Source organism: Pteropus vampyrus, unplaced genomic scaffold (assembly GCF_000151845.1).
Source record: "Pteropus vampyrus isolate Shadow unplaced genomic scaffold, Pvam_2.0 Scaffold133, whole genome shotgun sequence".
Classification (NCBI taxonomy): domain Eukaryota; kingdom Metazoa; phylum Chordata; class Mammalia; order Chiroptera; family Pteropodidae; genus Pteropus; species Pteropus vampyrus.
This window is the reverse complement of record NW_011888914.1, coordinates 429,287-456,855: the sequence shown is the minus strand read 5'-3', so window position 1 is coordinate 456,855 and position 27,569 is coordinate 429,287. Positions and strand designations below refer to the sequence as shown.

At 31.5% G+C, this 27,569-nt stretch overlaps 1 protein-coding gene across 1 annotated transcript in view; it reads right to left on the bottom strand.

Annotated features, from left to right (window-relative positions):
• Nucleotides 1-391: 391 nt before the first annotated feature.
• The window catches only part of EPHA7 (EPH receptor A7), a 163,120-nt gene continuing 135,942 nt past the window's right edge, over nt 392-27,569 (bottom strand). The window contains exons 7-16 of the mRNA XM_023534816.1: nt 22,882-23,014; nt 22,264-22,319; nt 17,829-17,954; nt 16,824-17,009; nt 16,175-16,236; nt 15,203-15,412; nt 14,339-14,488; nt 6,824-7,017; nt 5,681-5,836; nt 392-3,897 (exon numbers count right to left, since the gene is read on the bottom strand). Coding sequence (XP_023390584.1) covers nt 3,783-3,897; nt 5,681-5,836; nt 6,824-7,017; nt 14,339-14,488; nt 15,203-15,412; nt 16,175-16,236; nt 16,824-17,009; nt 17,829-17,954; nt 22,264-22,319; nt 22,882-23,014 — 1,388 coding nt within the window. The 3' untranslated portion in view covers nt 392-3,782. The remainder of the gene's footprint in view (nt 3,898-5,680; nt 5,837-6,823; nt 7,018-14,338; nt 14,489-15,202; nt 15,413-16,174; nt 16,237-16,823; nt 17,010-17,828; nt 17,955-22,263; nt 22,320-22,881; nt 23,015-27,569) is intronic.

The window sequence follows — 27,569 nt, the reverse complement described above, 5'->3', positions numbered from 1 at the left end:
AATGCAAAACTCTTCAACTTGTTCAAATGAATATTTTTCAGGGTCCAGTGACAAAGTATTTCTTTTCCCATGCAAATATTCTTGTTAGGACCTTGTAGTTGTAGTTTCAAAAAGGAATAACAACAAAAAGAGGTTTTAACTCAAATGTTTTGACAGTATGACTCTTTGAAGACATTCAATTATTATTCTGTAATAATTAGAGTGGATTCAAGTCAGTATGCAAGAGGATGAGGATGAAAGCAAAAGTTATTAATTTTCTTTGTATTCTGATAGGTCCACTGAGATATGTCAGTAAAACCGTTACTCTAAACATTTCCCTTCATAATATTGTGTAAGGAAATAAAGAATGAATAAAGGACATAGAGGAATCCGCCAATGACTGGAGACAGGATTTTCTTTACATTGTCTAATAGACTCGTTTATTATTTTAAGCTGGTAAAAAGAGACTTATGATTCGTGTTGAAGAAAGTTATTTGTGCTTGATACATTAAAGACACTGTTCAAAAGCAGTTTGTCCTTATAAAAGGATGACCCCTGTAGTAATTCTTAGGCAAAGAGGGACAAATTCAATCAACAAAAAGCACATCTCGCCCCAAGTTCCCCATGATTTCTCCACATATAGCAAAAAAATACACATCAGTAATTTATTTGAACATGCACATCTGTGAGTAGCACAGTTCCAGGCTACTCAGGAAACAAAAGGGAGAATATCAGCATTACCTAAATAAAAAAGAGAGGTGAATTACACCATTTTAACTGTCTTAAAAACACGGATAAGAGGAGCAATTAAAATATAGTCCTAAATAGTACTAGCTAATGTAGATTACATAAGTATACAATATGATTCAACTAATAGTGCTCTGACAAGCATAAACCACCAGTTTTAGTAAATAAGACCCAGATCAATTGCTAAGAAAATGTTAGATTCAGATGTAACAAAAATTACTTTTATTTCAGTATTGAATGCAAAACACGAGTCAAGTGTGAAGACAGCATTCTAAAAAAGGTGGCTCTATTAAAGCAAGGAGGCCATTTCCTTTTGCATTTTTATAATTTTTGAATTCTATTTTTGATGTTTGCTTTCTCTCTTTCCTCCCCTGAGCACTAATTTATCAAAAAAAGATTTCAAGGTGCAAGTTGTACATTCTTATTGTTATACCTTTTCATCTCTTTCTAGAAGAGAGTATTACAATCAGCATTACAATGTTCATTCTTTTTCTCTGAATATGTTTCACATACATGTATTTCAAAATCATAATATTGATTGGGAAAAGAAATCTATAAATGAGAGCGATGTCATTATTCACTTCCTATTGTGCTGTGTGTCTTTCCCATCCCTTATTCCCTTTCCCTGTAAAGAGCTGTAAAAAATTTAAGGCAGATGAGGTATATTGCTGAAGAAAAAAGTTATTTTTGAAAAAAAAAAAAAACTTTTATTCTGCCCTTCTACTCAAGAAAGACTACTCAACTATAAATCTAGTGCTAGAAAAAGCAGGAAAGACACCGGTTGCATGTACCATACTATGTCTTCTATTTCTAAAATGGCTTTTTGTTAATTTAATTTTTAATAGAAAAAATAAGCACCTTAAGCTATGAACAAGAAAAGAACTTCATTATTAGTGAGTCTAGAATCCAAACGGAATTAAGATCACTCACTCAAACTCTTTCACTCATTCTCACAAAGGCCAATGCTACTGATTAGAATTGTAAAGTGCTGTACTTAGTATAAACACTTGTATACACTGCAGACACTGAAAAATAACCCTCAAGCACATTGTGTTATAGTTCCAAAAATATATTTACAGTCTATTACAAAGATTACAAATGGAAGTGTCTAGGTGACTATATTATGCTAATTAAAATTATTTTACAGATTATTTTTCCTTAGGGACAAAAAACATTTTAGTGAAATTAAAATGATTTTCTAGTCAATCAAAAAAATAAATTAAAATATCAAATAACACTGTACAGTGATTTAAAAGAAAAAAAAAAGGGTGGGGAGGGGTTTGGGAAGCAATCCATTTGCGTTTTTCTATTACCATCTTTGGTCCTAAATGTGGGAAAACACATTATGTAGCACTGAAAATACCTGTTCTTTTGTGATGCTCTGCAAGTAAAATAGAAAAATATAGTGCATTTTCAATGTATTCAGAGCCCACTACAGAGAAATGTGTGTACAAAACAAGACAGTATAAATAAAATTTACAAGTTTTACAAAGGAACATTTACAGATTTTGTTTCTGATATTTGTTTGTTCGTGGATGCCCACATTATCAAACAAGACCAATTGTGACCGATCCCTGGGATCTTTCTCTATTAAAATCATTATAAACAGCCCAATTTTCTTTGGAAGTACAACAGTTCAATTCTGGGGGTAGTTCATGATTTTCATAACTTTTGAGAGCAGTATTCACAATATGTATACATTCCTGAAATAGCTATAAAGACACATTTAATTATTGCTTGTGAAATTCTAACACGTAATCCAATAGTATGGTATAATAAATAAAGCTTTAAAAAAATCAGATCCTTCACCTCTTCCTTACGTGGTAAAAAGTATTCTTCCACTACGTTTCTCATATCAGCGTTCACAAATAAAAAACTTTTTTTTAAACTGCACCAGTGATATCTTGTGCAGTAAATTTGTTTTTGAAAGGTGAAAATTGTGAACTGCCCCTTTTATCATGCTTCAGAGTTCTAATATAAAACTTAATTCTTTCCTTTTGTGTTTGGACTGCATTAAACCAAACAAGATATAAAATATATGTCAACTATTTGTCCTAAATTTCCTAATGTCACGATATTGAAAAAATCTTGATGTGCTCAGACTAAATTTTAGATAACACTGGATAGTTTTTGCTTTCAGAGATTTGCCTTCACCAACATCCTTTAGATGAAGTGCCTCATATTTTACTTTATAGTCATAAATCTATAATTTGAATTTTTTTTAAGTAAATTCTATCTAGTAAAATCACTCTATAAACAATCTGTTAAAAGTGCCTTATAGTATTCATGGATCATTATTGCTTTTTTCATTGAAAAGATAGTGTGTCGTCTGCTCTTTACAAAAAAAAAAAAAAATTCTTTTAAAAAAATATCAGAGCTCTTGGCAACTTGCATTTTCTTGACTACCTGCCAATTAGCAAACAATATCAAAACAGCACTGATTAAACAAAATAAAATGGCACAAAAGGATACCAATGTTCTGAGAGAAATATCTTCAATCATGCTATGTTTTCTTTTACTTTGAAATTCTTTCAAAATTACCCAGTGTAGTAATGTATCATAGATTAACACTAAAAAGGTCCAAAGCTATAAACAACTTTCTAAAACAAAGTCCTTATGAAGAATAAACACAAATGACTTTAAAAAGGAATAGTCTGTAATCACATATTTAAGGAAAATATTTCATTGATTTTAACAATAAGATCATGATTTTATTTGACAAATATATTCTTTCTTAAATTCTTTATGTACATTTTAAAAAGTCTATAAGATAAAAAGGAGGTTAGAGAGCTCAAGGTGTTTGGATGTTTTTCAGGTAGTACTTTGTTTATTGTCACTGTTGTTTTCCTGGCCACCAGTGGTGGATCCTAAATTCCCTTTTTATATATTCTGGTGGCACTTAGGAGTTCAAGTCTATAGGTGCTTCTTAAATCTTTTCTTCACTGTAGGAAGGACCCAGGACATCATTTGTCTTCTAGCAGCATTCTACGCATATACTGAAGGCCAGTACTGTTCTCTCGCAGTACATAATCTCCCTCATAAGGGAGAAATGCTTATCACACTTGGATGCCAGTTCCATGTAAATGTAACATTTGTGCTCTCATAGTCTGAATGCTGCTCATGATTTTCTTTTGATGGCCAACCAGTGTGATCCCTAAACTCATCACATCCCTGAAAAAAAAACAAACACATTTTTTATTAGTTACTTTACCAAGAATTTATTTGGTACTAAACTGTCGTCAACTCTTTAATTAATCAGTGTATCTGAGGCAATAGATCTTATCTTCATGTCCTTGGGTATTATGATCATATTCCTGCAATGGGTCAGATTGGCAAACTGCATCGACATTCTCCTTTGTGAAAACTTTATTGCTCAGGCTCTTGATTTGCCAAGATAAGTTATATTTCAGCTAATGTGAAATTTTATAAGAAATCATCAAAGTCTTATAATTAATTTAAGGTAAGATTAAAAAATGTTATTCAAAACGTTGTATTCTCGAACGTAAGTGAAGTTTAAAATTTTTAATTGTTAAAATAGGATATAGTATGAATGGAAATACTTCTGGGCTCTAGTACATCAAGAATCATCAATGATCATAAAACTGAGTTTAATAATTATGTGGTAATTCTAAGCATATTATTGGCTATATATTTACTTCAATTCAGTTTAGTCATTTGACAACATTTTAGACAAGAAATAGTTTTTAAAGAATGTAATACCTATTTTTAAATAGTTTAAATCTGACGGAAGCTAACTGAATCTGTGTACATACTTTTGCCTTTCCTAATAGCCAGAAATAATGAGGTTAGGCATTTACAAGCATCTAAAATATAGCAATAATACAGTGCTGTGTCCTATTTCATAGCATTGGTCTAATAAGACTTTGAGAGACAGTCTTGCAGGGGAGTAGATTGCTTTGGAGAGAGAGGCATAATTATGCCAGTTCCACGCACATGGTGACTAGCATAAAGCTAGACATGATAGCATTCGTATGCTTAGATTCATGTACATGCCATTTCCTGATTTGCCAGGAAGCAATGTCTGATTGCTGGTCTTCATCTCATCTGAAAATGTGAAACCCTTCTCCCAACAGCATGTAAATAGGACCCCACTAATACAACCTTGATAATTTCCATTTTCAAACACATTACTGAAAGGAACTGCATCGCCTGTAAAAGATATGTCGCAGTTGGGGAAGCTGAAGTTCGGAGATATTAAATGGATTTCCTAGGACCACAAAAAGAGTGATGAAGGCAGAAAGAAAAAAATTATCTCTTTTTACTTCCAGTTCACAGCAATTTCAAAAGCTGTTTTTATCAGGCAGTTCTTAAGGTTAAAAAAAAACAAAAAACAAAAAACTTGAATTAATCAATCACACACTTTCCAAAAGGTAAGTGAAACTAAACTGTTAGTTACAGTGAATTAAATTAAGCTCCCTTTGACCTCCTTGGAAAGAAAGTAATCATATTGAATGTCATAATGTATTTTGGTACTGGGTTTGAAACTGAGATTTTTAATGTCTGATACAAACATGGTGAAAGAAATCCTCCTTTGCAATGAAGAAATTTTCCCAGGGAATAGGCGACTAAATGATACAGTGGTTAATAAAAAAGGAAGTCTCATTGGGTGGTGTTTAGAACACCGGCTATGGAGACAAATTAGCTACCACTTAACTAGTTGAGTCAGTTTGGGGAAAATATTTAAATTCTCTGAGCCTAAGGCTTGCTGTGTGTATCAACTTAATAAAATGGTTGCTGTGAGGGTTAAAAAGATACTGTATGTTCAAAGGTCTATTTAGCATTATACCTGGCACATAGTAGGCACCGATTAAAGAGATGCTTTTCTCCCTGGTTTTGTAGTTCATACCTCTTTAATATATGGAAATAACTTAATGTATAAAGCTTGGATTGTACCTAATACATTCTTAAATATAATTTAAAAGTTTAAGCTTACTCAATAGTCATTCTGGCCACTGATTCAAGGGAGTTGTAGCCAGCTGCTGTGAAGTTATCTTTATATCTTTCCATTTTAATAGCTTGTAGCCATTCTCCAACAGAACAAAAGGTAGTGAAGTCAAGAGTGTTTTGATCCAAAAGAGGGCTGATTGGCCTAGATAAGAATGAAATAGAAAAGCAATTTTTTCATGAGCTACTAAAGAATGTCTTGTCCCATACAAAAATAAAGGTATAGAAAATAAAATTATATATTATAATCGATGTTATAATAACAAATAAACAGATATGCTAACAAAATCTAATGCTTAAAAGCTGCCCAATAACTACAGACTCCAAAATTTACATTATTTAGGTTTGATGACCACCAGATTGTGTCTCCCATGTATTTTTAAAAGTACACCTGACAGTATTTGTAATCATTCAATATATGTTCAGTTGTTTCTCTAAAAGTAACTGGGAGTAAAGGAAGTACATCTGGCTGTGGACTAACTCGTTCAGACTATGAGGGTGCTACTGAGAATATATGCATCCACTGAACTGCTGGTACCCTTGCTAGTATCTTGAGTTCATACATCTCCACTAGGGCCTAACTGACTACCAGTACAGACCACAGCATCAGGTTTACCTGGCAGCTGAAGCTGAATAACTACTAATATGCATTTCAATGGAGCAAGCCAAGTGCAAGGACTGAATGGAGTGTTTCTTACAATTTTTAACCAGTATAAGTGTTTAATCATGTATTGAATTACTTTTACAAATGTTAACTTCACAGAGTCATTTTGCTAAATAACTTGTACCAAAACAATAAGATAATATGCAAAAAACTAGAGCAATAGTAATAAAAACCCATATGATAATTTGAAAATGTGAAACGCTAACCACAAAATTCCAGTTTAGAAAGTTTTCTAAATAACAGCCAGCGATATCTATCAAAACTTTTAAAAAAAGAAAAAAGCAATAATAATAGGTCACTTAAAACACTAATTCAATTAAGGTAAGCCAGCTGAAAAGAAAAAAAATAAAAACTTCTGTAAACACAATATATTTAATATGAATTTATAATTTAACACAAATGTCAATTTGCCATTGGGGTGGGGCTGAGGAGATAGATGGTTCATGTGAAGACTTAGGTATTTCTTACCTACTACAAGTTCCCAGGGGTGTTTTCAGACTATTTGGGTTTCGAATCATTTTGTCTAGAATTCCAACTATTTGTTCGAACTTTGGTCTTTCGGCGCGTTCTTTTTGCCAACAATCCAGCATCAGCTGGTGCAGACCAGCAGGGCAGTCCATGGGTGCCGGTAAACGATAACCTTCTTCTATTGCTTTTATAACCTAACAGCCAAAGGGACATTAAAAATATTACCAACTAAGGTTCAACTATAATTAAATGAATTGCCCAGTAGGCAAAGTTATTTATCCTGATAAAAGTGAAGCACACTGCTTTGCAAAAGACTTTTTTTTTTTCCCCAAGACGTCCATGAATATTAAGCATGTTGTTACGGGGTGCATGAAGTGCAGGATATGATGACATTTCTTAGTTAACTCAGCAATAGGGAGCAGCAATTAAGCTCACTCAAGGTGCAATAGATGGAAATTTTTTTTAATGTCATCCCAGAGGTTTTCAAAAGGGACTATGATATGGAATGATTTTACTTGCATATAGCTGTGTATGTAGTCTATAAATTTATGAATTCTTCAAGTTATAAGAGGAAGCTGTCAGTTGAAGCTGTCAGCTGTCAGCTGTCAGTTTTGTGGGGGCCCAGAATTGAGCCCCCACAAAAGTTTCACTTTTTGCAGAGTTTAAATGATACTTTTAAACAAGATATCAAAATATGTGAAAGTACTATGACAGAAAATATTACCAAGCACACTATTATTTTAAATAATATGAAGCTAATATGCTTATGAAGTATATAGTATTACAAGTACAGTGGTGTGCTGGAGCCAATTTGTACTGGTTCTTGAAGGTGATGGAATCACTTTGCAACTCCAAGTTTATTGACCTCACTCTGGCAGACTGAAATCAGCCTTCAGGGAGGAGAAGGGAAGAATGTTACACCAGGAAATTGGGAAAGGTTACAAATCAGGGCTTTCCCCACTCAGAGTGCTGGCAAAATTTCATTAGTACATCACTGCCTATTTATTTCTAATAACAGTCTACGATTCTATTTATATCAAACTTTGGATGTTAATGAAAAATAGGTCTCCATAAACATTTGTACGTGGCAATCAGAAAGTTTAAAAGTTACTTATTTGGACTTTTTTTTTTATTATTTATATGAAAAGAAAAAAAAAGCAGATCTTAAAAATCAGAAATTGTTTTAAATCTGAGCAGCATAAGGAAAATAATAGGAAGGCAAACAATACAAATAGGAAAGATTTGCAAAACATTATAATATTCAAGGGGGATTAACAAATCCTTTGCTACTGACATAGTATAGTAGAAATGTAAGAAAAAATGACTCTGAAAAAAAAAAAAGAGGTAATCTTGAGTTTTTGAAGAAAATAAGGCCAAGAGTAGGCAGATAATAAGCTAGCTTTAAGAAATGTTGATAAACACTATTTGTAGGGAAACATATCCTTAAGATGCTTGTTGACATTCAAGAATAGCACATTAAAATGTAAAAGGTTATAGGATGTAATGAATAAAGTAGCTGGCATCAACAATTTTTACAGAAAATACTCAGTGTAAGAAAAAAATAGTTCACTTTCATTTAAGAAAAATCTATATATGCAAACTGATAAAGTTCAAAAGGTGCATAGATTAACTTCATAATAGCAATTTTTGAGAAGTATTGCTATTAAGTATAACATCCTCAGTCCCAGTTCTCCCCTGATCATTATGTCCTATACATTAGTTTACTAGACAGTTTCATCTGGATTTTCCATAGGCATCTTATACTCCATCTATTTAAAATTGAATTTATTATCTTCACCCAAACCTTTTACTATTTCAATCAATGGAACTTCCAGTCATCTCAGCCAAAAAGCCGACATGAGAGCAGTTCTAGACTCTTTCTCCTATGTACTCATATGCATAGCCAATTAGTCACCGCTTTGATGATGCTACTTCCTAAACACAATATATGCTCAAATATCAGAAATATTTTTTTCATATTTTTATATTCCTGCAGTGATATACTCATTATCCCACAGTTAAAGTTTTTATAAAGTCTCATAGCCTGAGTGTTTCCTTAAGTACTTTATTTTGAATAACAATTAAGGGGTAAACACCTTAGACTTAAGTGACCTTGATCAGCTTTGGTATTGAAAGCTAATGAAGTTAATGACAGAATTTAAAAATTTTCCTGTTTATGCTTCTATAACTACAAATACTGGATATCTTATAAACATTCCTCTAAAATATCCCTTAAAAAGCTTTACATCACACAAGCAAACATATGCAAATGGTAACTCTACACAGATCATAAATATATTACTATAGGAGGAATTAAATTTAAAAAAAAAAAAAAACCTTTTAAATGCAAAGAATTTCATGTGGCTTTGTACAACATTCCAGTGACAGCAACTATACTTGGATTCAAAAGTGCTATATGTTAAAAAACTTGGATAAAAGTAAAAAGAATGTACTTTGGAAAGCTGGGTTCAGTTATTTAAATAGTGGTTCACGTTGTTAATAAGTAAATTAAAAATTTCTAAAACTTTATGTACTCAAAATGATTAAATAATAAACAATTGGGGGCATTTTTTGAACGGGAAAGGAGTGGCTTTCCTTATATTTTGAGGTTGCTTATATTTGAACATACGTAGTATTTTTCTGATTTGACAGGACTCCATCCCTAGCCTCATAACATTAGTTCAGACCTCATTATTTTCCACCACTTCCTAAACGATTTCCCTGCTAGTAGTAGTTTGTCTTCCGATGTCCCGAAAGAAACAATGCAGGTAGAGTGAGCTTTCCCTTTATTCCCTCTGAATAATCTTTTAAAATGTAAACGTACATTTTATCATGTTCTTCCTTATATACTTGTCAGCAGCTCCCATAGGATTCTTAAGTTTTGAACACAACATATTCTTAAGCCTCTGTGCCAATGAACACAGTACAGAACCATTAAATGACTCCTAACAGTAATAAAAGAGTTACTACATCTCTATAGATGTCTTATCGTGTTATAGGAATTTCACGATTCCTGTTATTACAGCAGAGAAACAACATTTATCTCAACGCAAAATGAAACTTCTAACTCTCAAAGGTACAGTGGCTTGCACATTTTTAAAGGAGAAGCAGCAATGTATAACATTTAAAATAAGAGATGCTCTGGATTGGGAATCGATTTTGGTACCCTAAAGTCCCACTATCATGCTCCTACCTAGAGAAATACTAGAGATACTGGCTGAGAAACAGGCCTGTACGGAGCACAGTTTGGCATAATCCAAGGTATACATACCTTTTGATGATAAACCAACAACAGGGATGATCTGAGAACAAACTGAACCTAGAGGCTCTGTGTTTTTAATTTGGTTAGCTGCATTAGATTTCCAGTTGGGAAAACAAGAAGTACTTTCTGCAAATTGTTACACATTCTTGGAAACAATAAAGCACACAGTTGAGAAGGCTGAACCTACACTTCTTAGAGCATTATGCAATTAATTACTCATGTAATTTATTTAAAACGTCTTTTTCTGAAATTACCAGAAATACCTTGGTTTTGCCTGTCCAGCTGTAGTGTTAGCAGTATAACACAAGTCAAAGAAAAAGAAAACATAAGCAATTTCTAACTCTGGATAGTTCCCAGAAAAATAAGAAGTGACTAGGGTATACACAGTTTATAAAAAAATCCTGAGATATAACAGGGAGAACTTTTTTGGTATGTACTGCAAAAAAAAATATTTAGAAATAAAAACAAAAGTTGCTTGCAGACAAGTGTTTCAGTATTATTATAGTATGACCATTGCTATTAGGAGTAAAAGGATTATAAAATGATCCCATGATAACAGTCCTGGAATAAGTCAAAATCGGATATAACATGCTTGGCTTCTGCTCTCTGCTCACACCATTTTTATTTCATTAACCTCACACAACATAACCCACATTTTATACAATTAAATATTCTGGACCCCACTTAACAGGATTATGGCAAAGTTTTACAAAAAAATTACAATTTTGTTTCTGTATTAATATAAAAAAAATACAAAGACATAAATTAGTGGTGACTTTAAAAAAGTGACTTTTCGTCTCACAATTTAGCCAAAAATAAATTTAGTTACAGTGTATCATATTTTCAAAGCTCTTAAATGTCTTTTAATGGAAAACTTTAAGAATTTTATCTTTATGTCTCATATTTTTATGGAAGTGTTTTTTTTTTTATTATCCTTATGACTATCTACTAGTAAAATAAACAATTTACTGGCCTAATTTAAAGTGAGAAGAAATAACTTTATTGAGTATTATACATAGAAAAAACAATATATGTAATGAAGGATCTCTTCCTTTTTTTTCAGGCAGAGCACTAAAACCATTTATTTATGGTAAGCCTTTCAAGAGGGACTATAAGGGTTTCCACAGTCTTACATTACTAGTGTAATTAGAATGGTTTTAAGAAAATGTCTCTACAAGTGCTTCATGAAGAATTTCAAAATTTCAAAATTTAAGTGTAAAATTTTATTCGAACTAATTAAGATATAAATTCAATTAAAAGACAGCTGTCGTGAATGCTAAATATCAGTATTTTCAATTTCTTAATATTTATTATATTTGCTTCATTTTACACATATAACGATTTTCCTCTGAAAGGCCATTACGGAAAGGGCTAAATATCTGCAGATTTTTAGGGAATAAAAATTGGAAATTTGGAAAGCTCACTCTTGGTTTTAAATGGAGAATATCTAGATTCTAACTGCTTCCGCTGCAGTGAGAATTCTAGAAAAGTTATAAGTACATAAAAATACAATGAACATTCATTCAAGTGTTAAGTGACAGACAACCTGTTTGAGCCTGGGTATCATCATACATATGCATGTTAACTCTTCCCAAGTTTTTCTTGTTCACTGCTCTTTCTGGAGAGCAACTAAAGCCTCCTGGCAACTATCTACCTCCCTGACTTCTACAATACTCCTTTTGTATTTCTTCAGGGTGATCACAGAATCCTCCCTTTGTTCAGTCTTTTAAAATCCAAGGCATTTGAAATTTGTGGGCTCTCTAAAATTCCTGACAAATTCTTAACAACTAAATTTAAACACTATAAAGTGAACTGATTCACTTAATAAATTAATCTAGAATAATTAAAAAATTGATATCTCTGAGAATCTGATAAAAACAAATTTCTCAGAAAAACACATTATTTTCACATATACACAAGATTTCCATATGCATCAGGGGTTCAGAGATCTCAAGTCACTCCACGTACTCCTACCAGAGACTCTAAGTAAAATTTTTATCTAGGAAATTTTTTACTGCAATAGTATTAATTATTTTAAATTATCTAGTTTTTTCATTTGCATATTGAAAATTAAACATATAATTGCTCAAATAGCACTTCAATGATATAAGTATAAAATAATAAATGTTACCCTATAAGAGGAATATTAATATCAATTTCACTACAAAAACTGAACTGTGTAGGTAATTTCATTATTATATAAACATATCTGAATTTAATAATTTAGACCTTCAAAATTTAAAAGAAACAAGAAAGATAGTCCTAAATGTTATAGGTCAGAACTGAACTTCATTGTAGACATAATTTCATTTGATCAATAAAAATATTTATTAATTCTTGATATACTAATTATTTATGATATTTCATTTTCAAGAAAAACAAAGGAACAATATTTAGGAAATTTTATATTTCAAATTTAAGATTTTTTTTTCTTTTTAACCATTTCTATAATTTATTTTTAGAAGTTAAGTGAACTTTGAATTTAAGTCATCTTATATTCCTGTCATTCCCTTTATGTTTGAATCTAGTACAGAAGGAAGGTGTCAAAAGAAATGAAACTCTACCAGTGTCTAGGGAATGTAAATATTTCTCTTTCTCTGCCCCAAGGATTTGTTTGCCCTCATTTTGACAGTCCATGAAATTCTGACACTGAGACCTGTCAAATGTTAACAACTTTGCCTCTGCCAAACGCACTCATCATTTATACTTTTATCTTTGAAAAAACATAATCAAAACTAAAAATAAATAAGTTTGTTTCATGTTATCCCTTGATTTAAAATACTAAAAGATTTAAATGATTTAAAAGCTTCCCCTTCTAAAGCTGTAAACATTTTAGTTAATGCAGAAATTTGTAGGAAAATGTACTGAAAATAACTTTACCAACAGTCTGACCTGACTTTAGTTGTCTAAAAATAACTATTCATAAGTTTTAAGAACATTGGAACTTTATATGGAAAATTCTAAAATCAAAAACAAAGACGCTGGTTTAATATAACAATGTTCATAATCTTTTGAAAAATAATACAAGTTTAACTTTAGTCAGCCTCTCTTGCTGCCCATGTTTACAGAATCGACTAATCTAGTTTGCTAGTCATATCCTTCTACTAAATGGTAATATAGACTTTTCTCGAGCACTACCTATTTTTTGCTCTACTCTTCAAGAATATGCATTTGTAACATTTCCAAACTCCTGCAAAAGGGCCTTTCATCAATTTGTTCCAAACTAATCTTCGTTTTGAATTATTCCTAATGTAATGTTTGCATCTCTTTTATAAGAAAGTGAGTCTATTTGGTTGGTCTCCACACACCTCGCTAAGCTTTTGCTTTTGAACTTTCCAATGTGTTATTTGGAGAATTTTCTCATCAGCTGTGAACCAAGGTCTTCTTCAGATTTCTATTTCAAATCCAGGCTACCTTCCTGGATTTACACTTGCTTTACTTTTACCTAAATTTCACTTACATTGTAGTAAGTTGAACTATATGAATCTGGCAGTATTGAAAGTTTCTAACCTACAAAAATGTCAACTTCATAAAATTCAACCTAATATAATCAAAAATCACTTTCACTTATCCTATATTGTTTTATAAATGGTCTCTCTGTATGAGATGTAGACCGCAATAACTGCCATCAGCTTATTCTATCAAAGAATGACAGCATTTTTAATGTCTTAATATGTAACAGGATAGTTAATGAGTACTATTTTTTTAATGAATTTCCAAAGATACTTCCATTGTGATTAAATCTAAAATGTCACTATGAAATACTTAACTGAAATTGATCATAAAATCTAGATTGTCTCATAAAAATTAAAATTTAATTAAATCAATCTACAATAGATCATTTGAACAGATTTTCAAAATAAGCTTCAAAGACACAATAAACACAACCACAACCTTCCCTCTCCTCCTTTCTACAAATGATTATTTTACTCATGTAACTTTTGCAATAGAGCTGTGCAAGCACAGCATCATTATCTTTTTTAAGGGGGAAATATTCTTTGTAGGCTTCTAGTATATCCAGAGAATTTAAATAAAAAAAAAAGCAATTCTTCAAAATGAAAACCAAAATAAATTAATTTAACTCCTAATTTATGGTAATTATCATGGTAATTTGTTAATAATTGTGAAAACTCAGCAATCGTATTTTTTATAATTCTACATAAGTTTCTTTCTATGAGCCATTACCTACATGTTCCAAAAATAATGAATATCACTGTATTATATCCTTTTCCTTTAAATAGTGTAACACCTACATCTTGATTTGACATGTCCCAATAAGGTCGTTCTCCATAAGACATAACTTCCCACATGACTATTCCATAGCTCCACACATCACTGGCTGATGTGAATTTCCGGTATTGGATGGCTTCAGGTGCTGTCCACCTTACTGGAATTTTCCCACCCTGTTATAAAAAGAAATTGACATTTTAAATATGTATAATGACTTATAAGTCATTTATAGCAAAACCATAAAGGTGCCGTTAGACATTTGTACATCCGGTTGGCAATTCAACAGTTATCAGGCCCATCCATCTTGAATCTCTCTCTAAGTGTATGTAAAGTTATGAATCTGTTTCTTAAAAAATCATTACAAAATTTCATTTTCAAGGCAAATCAACTTAATTGGCCTTCTGTGGTCTTAGGGTAAGAGTCTAGTCAAAAGACAATGACAAATTAGGCAAAATAATTACTAAAATGAAATAAAATATGGAGGACTTAAATAAACCTTCATATGTTTTCCTTTTACTTAATATCACAAAAGTTATAAGAGTTAGGATAGTTAATATTCTTTTAAAATTTTCATTTAAAATGGGGTTATAGTTTTCTGCTACAATTATGAGTGCTACTAACTAGATGTTACATGTGACTAAATATTATTTATATGAACATTCTAATATAAGATAAGCACGTTGTCATACTTATCATCATTTCTCCCCTTTTCCTATAGTACACTGTAAAAGCAACAATGATTCTTCCAAAAGAAAAACAAAATGACAACAAAAAGCTGAGATCAATTTGCCTCCTTTTTCCAGTTAGTTTTGTGTTACTAAGCCCTGCTTTCTTGGTAGGAAAAATCTCAGGAATGTGAAGAGATGCGGTAATAGACTTTTTCTTACAGTTGTTGTATAGACAGCTTCTGGATCATCCTCTATAACCCGGGAAAGGCCAAAATCTGACACTTTACAAACAAGATTGCTGTTGACAAGAATATTGCGAGCTGCAAGGTCCCTGTGAACATATCCCATATCGGCCAAATATCTCATTCCAGCAGCAATTCCTCTCAGCATTCCTACTAACTGAATGACTGTAAATTGCCCATCGTGTTTCTAGAGGAAGGCAAAAATAAAAGTCCAGTTAACTATACTTCGAAAGGAAATAATAAATCACCATGAAAAATGTCTGCACACTAGTCAATTACTGTTTTATATGAAAAATCATTAATTAATTTTCTTTATTATACTGACATTTGTGAAAAACATAACAGGTGTTCTTTTAACTGATAGTCGAATAATATAAAATAGTTTTAGTAATCATTTATATTGATGTTATTAATATTAATTAATAATAGTTTCAGATTATGCAAATCCAAAGTATATGTTAATATTTAGGTCAGAGATACAAAACAAAGTATCTGAAAATATTATCCCTGACAGCTGTTTTTCTCACTTGCTAAAAATTATATAAATATCTAAAAACATATACAGGGATGAAGACACATATATTAAATATTTTTCTCCAAATGGTAAAAAAAGAAAGGGGGGTTTTTTTTGATTAAAGATGAAGAGAAACTAAGAAGTAGAAAAATGATTATATTGTCTGTGACTTTGTTTCCATTTTACACTTTTCTTTGTTTTGCTATTGGTTGGAATATTACTTACAACAAAGATTCTCTAAAATAGATGTACTAGCAAATGGGATTGAAAACTCTTTGCAACTAGACTGGCCGCTATATATTTCTAACCCATTTTTAACCCACAGATTGCTCTGAGTTACAAAATATTCATATTTTACACTGCAGAAAGAGTTTAGAAAATTATATGGTAGCATGTAGAGGATATTTAGAATGAGAGAATAATTTTGTTACTTACCCTGAGAAATGCATCTAGGGCTCCATTTTCCATGAATTCTATTACAATCATGACTGGTTTCCCTAAAATTAATAAATACATATACATAAGAAAATAAAAGTGTTGCTTCAGAAATTGCAACCTCAACTTCAGGATTATTCTCTTTCTCATCCCAGATAAGATACTTGGTGCTTTTTTGAAATACTGAATGGTGAGCTGTGCGTGTTTCGAATGTTTCTAGTGCTGCTGCGAAGTTCAGTCATTAAATGTCTATCTGGAACAGATTCATGATTCATAAAATTAAACAATACAAGTCCAAGTCAGTGTGTTCTTCTGATTCCTGTTTTGTGAACAAAACTCAGAGAAAATGACATTTTCTATTAAATATAAATACTAAACTATCACTTATGGCTCTTGAAGCTAAATGAAAGTATTAGCCTCTTTATCTAGCTATCAGATTTATTCTGTAATTCTGATCCTGCATTTATTTATTTTGATTTTTTTTCCTCTAAGGTTATGATCTAAAATAATAGTTTAGTAAGTTAATACCAAGAAAAAACATTCATTTAGAATATGGAATATGTTCATAATTTGATTTTTAAACTATGTATGAAATAACACTAATTTCTGATAGTCCACTTGATAAATTAAAGATATAATCAATATCTACCTCTTGTAACAACCCCTTCCAAATGGACAACATTTGGGTGGTCAAACTGCCCCATGATGCTTGCTTCACATAAAAAGTCTCTCCTTTGTTTTTCTGTGTAACCAACTTTCAGGGTTTTTATGGCTACTGCAACATCTCTTTTCCCTGGAAGTTTCAAACGACCACTGCAGACTTCTCCAAATTCTCCTGAAGTAATAGAACAGGCAGATATATTTTAATTTCAGAAATATTTTTCTTCTCAAATTAAATGCAAATAATTCTTTAAAACATTTTAAAACTTTTCTAAATTATCTGTTATACAAGCTACTATATTTAAACTGGACTAACAAAAACTCAGAAACAAAATTTAGATTTGTTTCTGAGTTATGCTGTATAACATACCTGTCTACTTAAGCGTAAAGACACATCAGCAAATTGTAAACATTGTTATTGCTTTTATGGTTTAAAGAGCAAATATTTCTTAAAGATTTAAGAGTCTGGAATTCGTATGTACTATGACTGCTAGAGTAAAGGAACTTGGACTCAAAAATGTAAAATTATCATGGGACTACATATTGAATACCTAGAAACTAATATTTCTTTTAAGTAATTCATACGTATCAATTTTCCATATGAAATTAAATAGTACAATGGCTAACTAATGCCTACAAAATACAAGAAAAAATATAGAAATTGAAGCTTGGCAAAAAGATGGTAAGTCAAGTGAGAAGAATTGTGTTCCAGCAAAATTTAGGAACATTCTAATTTTTAAAATACTAGGTCATTTCTTGAACAACAGGCCAGAACTTAATATCTTACGATAGTACAGTTTCTCTGTGCCACATGCTTCTTTTTCACTTTTTTTCTTAAGATTTCATAAACAAGTACAGCCTCATTGCTTCCAACAGTTCAGGTAAATGCAAAAGTTCTATACTTGAGGTATAATTATTTGCCTGTCATTATGATGTATGACTTTCGATCTTGGCTAAATGGAACAGCTGAACAAGGAAGCTACAACAGCCTTACCTGCACCAATCACACGCTCAATTTTAATACAGGAGGCATCTAGCTCCTTGGCGAATTGATGGACAGCTCTATTTGGGTCCTCATAGGTTTCAGGGTCAATGTAGGTTTTGGTGCCTGGAAATTTAACTGTAATGATGTAAGAAAGCATGACTGTGATGAAGCAAAGCACTTATTGTGCAGTCAGCCCAGGAATTTCATTATGGAGAGTGCTCCTTGGAACAGTGAACTTGCTTCCACATCACCTGATTCACAGCAGTTTTAACAGACTACTTCAGTCTGCTGGCGTATAGGTATTATCTGCAAGCTTCTATAGGTAACATAGGATCCAGCTCATAGGTTACTAACTGAATTGCTTTTCCAGTAAATCAACAAAAGACATCACCAGAATTCTCTGACATAACTTATCAGACTAGAGGTTTAATTAAATTCACTGTTATCATGGCATAGTTCAAGCCATATTGAGGTTTATAATGGTCTTGGAAACACATTTGTAAATCTATCAGTCAGTCAATCAATCAAGTTAATACACTGGGAAAAGAAGACATTTCATATACAGGTAGCCTACTACACTGACAGCAATATTAAAAACATTTAGACATCTTACTTATTCTTTTGATTTATTTTTTAAAAGACCAACCATTGTTGACATATACATAAAATTAATACAAGATGTGAGGGCCACTATCACAGATTCGGAGAGAAATCTACTAAAGACACAATTTCATCTCTACCTTGAAGGGCAATAGAGGCCAGAGGTACAAAGTGCAGAGTAAAGTTAGAAAAGTTACAATATTCCTGGGATCTGCTTACCATATATGACAGCAATTTGAAAGAAGAATGGTTTATATGAACTTTCGATTATAAGGCTCTGGAAGGAGGTAGCCAATATGCCTCAGAAAAGGTAGTCAAAATTCAAACAACATAGAATCAGCTTAAAAGTTGCAAAAGTTAAAATCTTCTTAAAATGCACCCAGAAGCATGCAGGTAACAGATAATGCTATATTGTTTAAATCAAATTGTTACAATAATGTATTCCAAATCTAATCATTTGGTTAAAGACAAAGATAAGATAGATAGGCATATATTTGGTTATATTAATGCAATGAAAAGAATTACACTATATCCTCAAAAAACTTTATTGTTTTTAACAAAGCCACTGAACAATCTTTCATCAAATCTTACTATTTGGAGAACAATATATTTCTTCAAGTATTACATTGCAGCCTAACTGTGCTTATGTCATCACATTAAATTAAATTATATTTAAAAAATAAATACATAACAAACAAAAAGAAGCAGAATGTATAAAGGAAAATGGGATTTAAAAATCTTGATTTATTCTGCTGTAGTTGTTTATCCAAAATTGATTGTCTTAAACAATTATTGTTGCAGTTTATAAAACTGACAGATGCTCATTTGTTACTAGAGCTGAACATGGGGAAAAAAAAACACAAGAAAAGAGAGAGGGGACAGAAGGAGAAAAGAGAGAAGAAGGAGTACAGGGAAGAGGAAGGGAAGAGAAAAAGAGAGAAGGGAAGAAAACAATAGGTTAACCTCCTAGATTGGCAGGCAGATGGAGAATGAGCCATCTTCTCCCTTTTTATTCTCTTTCTTTCCTTCACTGTTTTTTTATTTTTTATTGGTTTTGTTTTGTGATAAGGGAGCCAGAGTGGAGGTAACCTTCTGCATCTCAAATGGGGTCTCTGATGGTTCTTTATTCAAACTGTCATAAAACATTTTGACAGGCCAGAGCAATTTTGGCATAAAAACATGAAATACTGCCCAGCTCAGATTCAAAGACATTGTTAGAAGAAATGGTAGGAGGAAACAAAATGTAAATTGGAATTGCTTCACTAAACTCCTCCATTGTGTTTATATCTTTAAATGTAGCACTTGGGGCCATGGTGAGTTGAGGGCCTGATACAAATGACTGGACATTCTATTAAATTCAGTGCTCTAAAAGCCAGTTAAATGGTTGCTTTCACGTTTCTGTAAAAATCCAATCTGGTGTCTTAGCACCTAAGAAAATTGTCTGTATACTAAAGGAATAAAAGGGCACTAACTTGTAAATAGCTGGTGACCATAGTATTATACTTTACATATTTTAGATACAGTTATAAAATCAAATAAAATGTGTGGTTCTTATCAAATGACAAGAAAAGATATCCTTGTAAAAACGGTGATTCAAAAACATCAAGAATTTACTAGGACAGAATATGTCCCACTTTATTTTTTTCATTATTCATTTAAAAATGAATGTTTAAAATAAGAAAAATATTTACATAATTTCTGAATATTCTGGTCTGTTGCTTATCTCAATTTAAGAGTGAGCTTTTCTGTGTTTTTGTAGTTCATTTACCATTTCTCATGAATGTTAAATATCTTAAAATCACCATTGATATTTTGCTCTAAAGATGAAAACTTTATCAAGCTTATCTTGTCCATGTTAGCAAGTAAAACATGTAGTGCTATTTTTTAGAATTACTGACTGAATGTCAAATGTAAAAAATGTGAATAGAATAAAAATATTAAAACCGAGTGATGACAATTAAGCAAGGCTATATAACAAGTTTTAGAGAAGCCATGTTTCAATTTACCTTGTGAGTTAACCTGTAAGTTAAAACCAAATAACCTAAAACAGATTTGATAATTTTGGGATGTCTAGGATACACTCAGTAGAGAAAAGCAAAGTGACATACTGATTAAGGCAATATTAAATGATTCTGCCATCAAATTATTTACATATGGGTAGAATCAGGGATTCCAGGAACTATAGTGTTTTGTTACTCTTTTACAGACACTTAAAAATTTAGGCATTCAAGTTTTGATCCTCTTCTTCCTGTCTGCGGAAGTGTTAAAAATATTCTCTCATGTCTTGGAAGAAAAAAAAGTAACCTCCGCTTTCTCTGTACATCCTCTAGCTATAAACTACCTTTGACACTCTAATTACTGAGGCTCGGCACAAGACTGCTAGATTAGCAAAAGGAAGCATCAACATTGGGAGCATATCAAATAATCCCACAAGAGAGGTGGCAGCATCACATATATTCATTCAGAATCAGGGGGAAATTTAAGTTTTATGAGGCTTGAACCTTCTACAATTTGAGATACTCTCTTATTAAAAAGAAAAAAAAAAGATTATATACACAAAATTGCTAGGACTCTCCCAGGGAACTTAAAAGGGGTCTATGAAAGAGAGGGGCCCTGAAGCTGAGACTTCATCATAAAGCCACCTCTGGTCATGCCTTTACTTTAAATTATAGTATCCCACATACCCTTCCTGCCTTCAGTGGTTGGAATTTATAGCGTTTCATAATCAATTTGGATATATATAATCTAAAGCCACTTCTGTTTTAAAAACAAGTCAAGGTAACCGTTGGTTCAACAAACAGAAACACATTGAAGAAACTCGGGAATGATAATACTAGCATTCACAATTTGTGTCTTTAAATGATACATTTTCTTGATTGATGTTATATAATGACTTTAGGATGAGTACATGGTAATATCTTCTTAGATACTGACATAATAATTTGAGAAATAACACAATAATAGGTATAATTCTTATTTCAATAAGGAAATTTATCCATGAAAAATTTTAGTAAAGATTACAATTACTAAGAAAAATAATAAATAAAATTGTTCTTAATATTTTTACAGATTAAAAATAGAAATAACAGGTTTTGATAAGAACATCACTAATTATCAGAATTAAAATCATTTGATTGTCAGGTTACTTTGGATGCATAAAATGATAACATTTGCTTATATGGCTCTCATTTTTTTACTTGCCATATACACTGAACAAGAATAAGATTAATGCAGATGGACATCTATTTTCTTTGGTTCCCTAAGGTCTCCTCTGAATATGATTTCCAAAGTGAAATTTTAAAAATCAGGTAACCCAAATCCACAGGGAAACATTGGAGGATTAAATCCTATTATTATACTTCATATATCTGGGGAAATATCTATCAGTGATAGACAATGCATTGTAGCTGAAAAAAAAAAAGAGGCTCCTCAGCTTAGCCTTTCAAGGTAGCATCACTCATTGGGTGGGAAAAAAGGGCTTATGCTTCTAATTTGAAATGAATTCTTAGCTAAAACACGGGCCATGCAACATTTAATGGGTTATTATTAGAATAGTAGAAAACATCTGAGCAAAGTTTGCTAAAGGAAAAATTGTGACATCAAAGCACCTTAATATCTTACAGTTATATTAAAATTCTTTATGAGGTTACATTTTGGAATATATTTTTTAAAAATTCATATCATATGACTTTCATTCTAAATATCAGGTCAAATGCTTTAAAGCAATACTTTGAGCTCATATAATTTCAAACATGATGTATTAGGAATTTATTCATGTCAATACTAACAACCAGGTTTCTGTATTAATTGGGGTACATATAATAAAGAAAAGCCAAACACTTACAATGAAAGTAAAGTTCTTCATCTCCTTCTTGGTCAGCTTTGCTATAACCACAGTGTCTGGAAAAAAATGAAATTTGTGATAAAATCGATGATCTTACTTTAGGTATTTAAAATTTTGTATAACATACTTTAATTATTTCAAAACATGCTAGTTAGTGTTATAAACAGAAAAAAAAAAAATTCCTGTCCATAGTTATAAACTCATTTAGTAACACAGCAATTCATAAGATTAAAAAGGCACTGAATATAAAGTATTTGTATGAAACAATGTAGAAGAAACATATTTCATACATTTAGATTTATCAATGAGTAAATATTTGCTTATACTTTTTCTGAAAAACAACAATAGGAACAACAACAGATTTTAAACAGTTTCTATAAACTATTAACTAAAAGAATAAATTCACCCAACAGAAATTACAATATTTATTCTCTCAAACCAGGCAATGATTAAACTCATTGACCATGGGAAAATAAAAATTTATTACCCTTTAAGGTTTCATATCAATGTTTGCATTTACTCTTCTAGTACACTAAACAATAAGTAATGAGCTAACATAATTCTGAAAAATCAATACATTTTGTGTTAGATAGAGATTAGAAGAAATTTGTGTTTTACCTTCTTCCAATAATGAAGCCAAAGACCATGAAAACCAGAATGATGGTCCCTGCTACTGCAACCACAGCAATTATAATAACTGGATTCTGTTCACTGGAGACAGCTGTAGCTGTAAACAGATGAAACAGAAACACTCAATACCATGCAAGAACTTGAAAGGTTAAACAAAATCTTATCAACAAGATCTACCTACGCTATTGAATTCACCTCTAATTTTAAATAAATGCATTATATTGTAATATAAAGATACCTACAAAATGCCTTAGCTAGCCCCTGCTTAATTGCTGGAAACTTAGTTATGAATTAAGAGATAGAGATCATTAATCTACAATTATTATTAAATCCCTATTTTTTCCTTAGCAAAGTATTTGATCCCTGTTTCTATTTTTCTGTTATGTAAAAAAGAATCAAAATACATGTTCTGTGTATTTTTCAAAGCACTTTAAATGCTTTATCTTTCATATGATGAATATAAAATAAAAATCGTGTGATCATAGTAAATCATATGAATTTATAATATACCATAATTCAGGAAAAAGAGTAGAACTACTTGTATTAATTTGACAAAGTATGCAATATATACATATAAGAGTTCAAAGTATGCAATACACACATATAAGAGTTACAGAGGAGGTAAATTATTTATAAAAGAGCAAACTTTCTTTAAGTACTTAAAAAAAAAAAAATCCCGCACTATCTAATTGTAGATACTTCCTGTATAACGCTAAGTGATTCTTCTATGTTCGTTAAAGTAAGCCTGGCTGGACCTTTCTGAGACTCTCTTTGGGAACAGTATATGTTTACATGTACTTTAAAGCAGCCTCTAATTCCAATTCTTCATCAAGTCACATGGCCTTCCCACTTTCATTTTTCCAAATTAGTGAAGCTTTACTTACATTGTAATTTGCAATTGTCTTATTTTCCCCAGAGTATTATATTTTCAAACCAGTACTGACCTCATAAAATAATCAAAGAAATGTAAAGCAATGAAACTGTATATTCCCATAAATCATTCAGCTGCAAATATCATATAATATATAATGTCAAACTAATACAGTTTGCTTATTTCTGAAACAATTAATGGCTATAATGTTTAATTTATGGCAGGATGGAAAATACTACTCCTTCTTGCTGGTGGCAAGGGACTGGGTCTCCAGAGCAGTAAATTATATGTAGGTAGAGTATGCCTTGACACGATAGGAAGTATAAATTTTTTTTTTTTTTTGATTGGCCTTCCTTTAGTTTCTATGTCCTCCTTTTGACAATTCATCTCTTAATTTTGTATACCTATGCTAACTATACACAGCTTTTGTATTGAAAAATGGTAAAAATGGCTCTGGAGTAATAGATAGTTTCTGAACATAGGTATTATACACATTCCCTAATTCACTCGCTGATTTACTTCCCAAGGGAACTAAACGAGAAAAAAAAAGAAACACTTTATTTTTGAACTGCAGTCTATTCTTTTTCAATAGAGATTACTTCAAGTATTTTTGTTTGGTTGGTTTCGTTGCTTTTTGTTTTTATCTGTCTTTTATATTCATATTGAGAGGGAAAAGAATGGAGTAGTCTGTTCACGAGGGAGGAAAAAATTATACATATATGTATAGAAACTGTTTCCATTCAGTTAATGTGTCCCTTGGGTATAATTCTCTGCCTTAGCTTCAGAAACAGAACTCCCATAAGAAAACTGAACTCAGGTGAATGATGAATAAGAATTTGTGAATATTGAGTTATCCATTTTTATATATAGTCAGGGTCATACTTTAATTTTCTATAATCAACATTTACGATTAATATTTTCATCTATTTCATGGGTAATAAATTTTAAAATTAAGTGCCATAATCATCATACCATCATTTAAAAAACTGAAGAAACAGTGGAGTTGACTCTCTACAGGAGGGGATTTTAGGATGTATGTTCAATGGAATAACTTGTTTAACTTCTCTTTTGAAACAGTGCTCAAACGATTTCTCTCCAGTGGCATCTTCCCTCTTGCCCCGCTTCCTAGCACTGTGAGTTGCTGTTTCCTGACACACTAACAGCACTGGGCCATTCACTCTTACCAGCATCTAATTCCTTGACCAGCATTTGCATATAAGTCTTTCTCTTTCACTGAACAATAAACTGAGCATCAACTGTGTCATGTGTCTCTGTGCATCCCTAATTCTTGGCACAGTATCTTGTGCTAAATCAGCATTTCTCAAAGGGTGGTCTAGGAATCCCTGATGATCCCTCAAGAACTCTACAGGGGATCTGCAAGGTCAAAATTATTTTCATAAAATACAATATTATTTCACTTTTTCACTCACAATGCTCACAAGTGCACAGAGTTTTCTAGAAATTATGATGTGATGACACCATCACTTTGATGACCAATGTGTATATGTATGTTTTTGTGTTTTAAAAATTTCTCAGTTTTAATTTCTAATGTGGAAAATATTGATAGATACAATCAAATTAATCAAAGTTTCTTTGGGGAGCCTCAATAATTTTTAATAGCTTATAAGGCTTCCTGAGACCAAAAAACTTGAAATGGTTGTGCTTCATAATAGAAGCTGACACTTGAGACTGTCTGTGTGCTAGGCACTATAGTTGGCATTTTGTGTACATTAACTTATATAATCCTCATAATACCTTAGGAGTTGGGTACTGTTATCCTAGCATTTAGGGTACAGAGAAGCAGCTCACCTAAAGTCCCACAACTGGACAAGGCAGAGCTGAGATGTGAAACTAGGGATATGTCTACAGTACTGATTGATACTGATAATCTGTTTAAGTTGATGACTGAGACATTCATTCCTTGCTTATTTATTGTATTCTGTGTGTCAAGCACTATAGTAGTTACTGGCGAGACAATAGTAAAAAAAGGAGATATAATCATTCTTTCATCAACTTTACATTATAGTGGAAGAGACTATTCTGATGCTAAAAAGCACCAAATTCTTTCTAATGCAAAAATCCATTTTTAACATTTATTTCATGTGATCATTCAGGTTCCCATAACTTCATTTTAATCTCTTTGAATCTTACTTCATTTTTAAATAATGAAAATAATATATATGAATCTCAGCACTCAATAAAAATCATTTGGAAAAATTTCAAACCTATGTATTCAAACATAATTTGAAAATATTTTGAATGTTTTCAGACCTAAAGGTTTACCTGATAAAAATGTGCAGGCACGTGTGAGATAACTAATTGATGTTTCCAATTTAAGTTTAAAGTGTTTATTAGAACATAAAAACATCATTTGAAGTGTTTTATTATATTAGAAATCACAAAGTAATATCATGAGATCAATCTAAGCTAAAGACGATAAGAACTCATTTAACATTAAGACCACTCAAATGTTTAACTGTTGAAATCTTAAAATCCTTTAATGTTTTGGGTGCCATTGAACTTATTCTCATTTTAATCTGACATATACCATTTAAAAAATAATAAAGAACAATGGCATTAATTTTATAGCATCGAATTATGTGACCTTTTTTATTGATGCTTTTGTATCTATAATTCTATAAAATTCTTTATATTTCAAATTTATTTCAATATATGTTTTATTATTGAGGCCTGAGAGTTGCTGCTTAATTTAAAAATATAAAAAAAGTTGGAAGAATACTGTTAGCAAACTTAACAAACATTAGCTAATGCAAAGGATATTTACCAATTTGTCTTTTAAAGATATATAAAAATATTTTTCTGAAGTCAAAATAACTCTGATCAAAACTGTATTGATCTAATTTATTTAAAATCTTTTTATTAAAAATTGAGGGAAGAAAATTATGTAATTTTTTCTGTTGATTTTTGTTTAGAATTTTGTGGGAATGCTAAATTGGCAAGGAGGTAAGAGGTTAACAGCTGGGTGAACCATGTGCCTGAGCAGTAATATCAGGAAAAATAAAAAATTTCAAAATACAAAACATGCTGAGACCTCAGCTAGCTGGACAACCAGTAGTGGTACTCAAGCTGTTCTGGACCTGCAGTCTGCCGATAACCTGAGACATACATCCTAAGAGACATCTGCTTATTTGTGATACACTAAAGACTAATGGATTTTTATGTTCCTATGTTGTTATAAAACATAAACAAAATGATAAAGAGGAATCAAGATATTGGTGTTTTATTTTTAAGCTGAGTGGTAGTACACAGACATTCATTTAAATATGCTTCTTGATATTTCATATATACTTTTAAAATATTCTTTAGTATGCTTGAAATGTTTCACAAAAATGAAAAAGGAGATGGTTAAAATAAAAACAAACAAGTTCTAAGATCCTCCTGAACTCAATTTTTGAAATCATTGCTAAAGGGCAAGTAGCTTAAATTAACACAGATTCTTACATATCATCTTTCTCTGGCCCACCCTGGTGTACATTCTGGCTTCATTTGGGGTTTATGTAAAAAAGGTACTTTGACTGACACAACTAGAGTAAATTCACTTTGAGTTCTACAAGAACAGCTTGTGTCAATACACAATTGAACAAGTCCTGCTTCTGTTTCTAACTTCATCTTTTTTTTTTTTTAAATAAACCCAATATGTATTAAAAGGACTAATTTAAATCACCAGGTTCTATCACTGCAAAACAAAATGGCATATTTTAAGTTATTATTCTGGATAACCTTTACAAAGTACATATATATGCACATATATTCACCTTTACAAGTAAATATTATCTTGAACAAA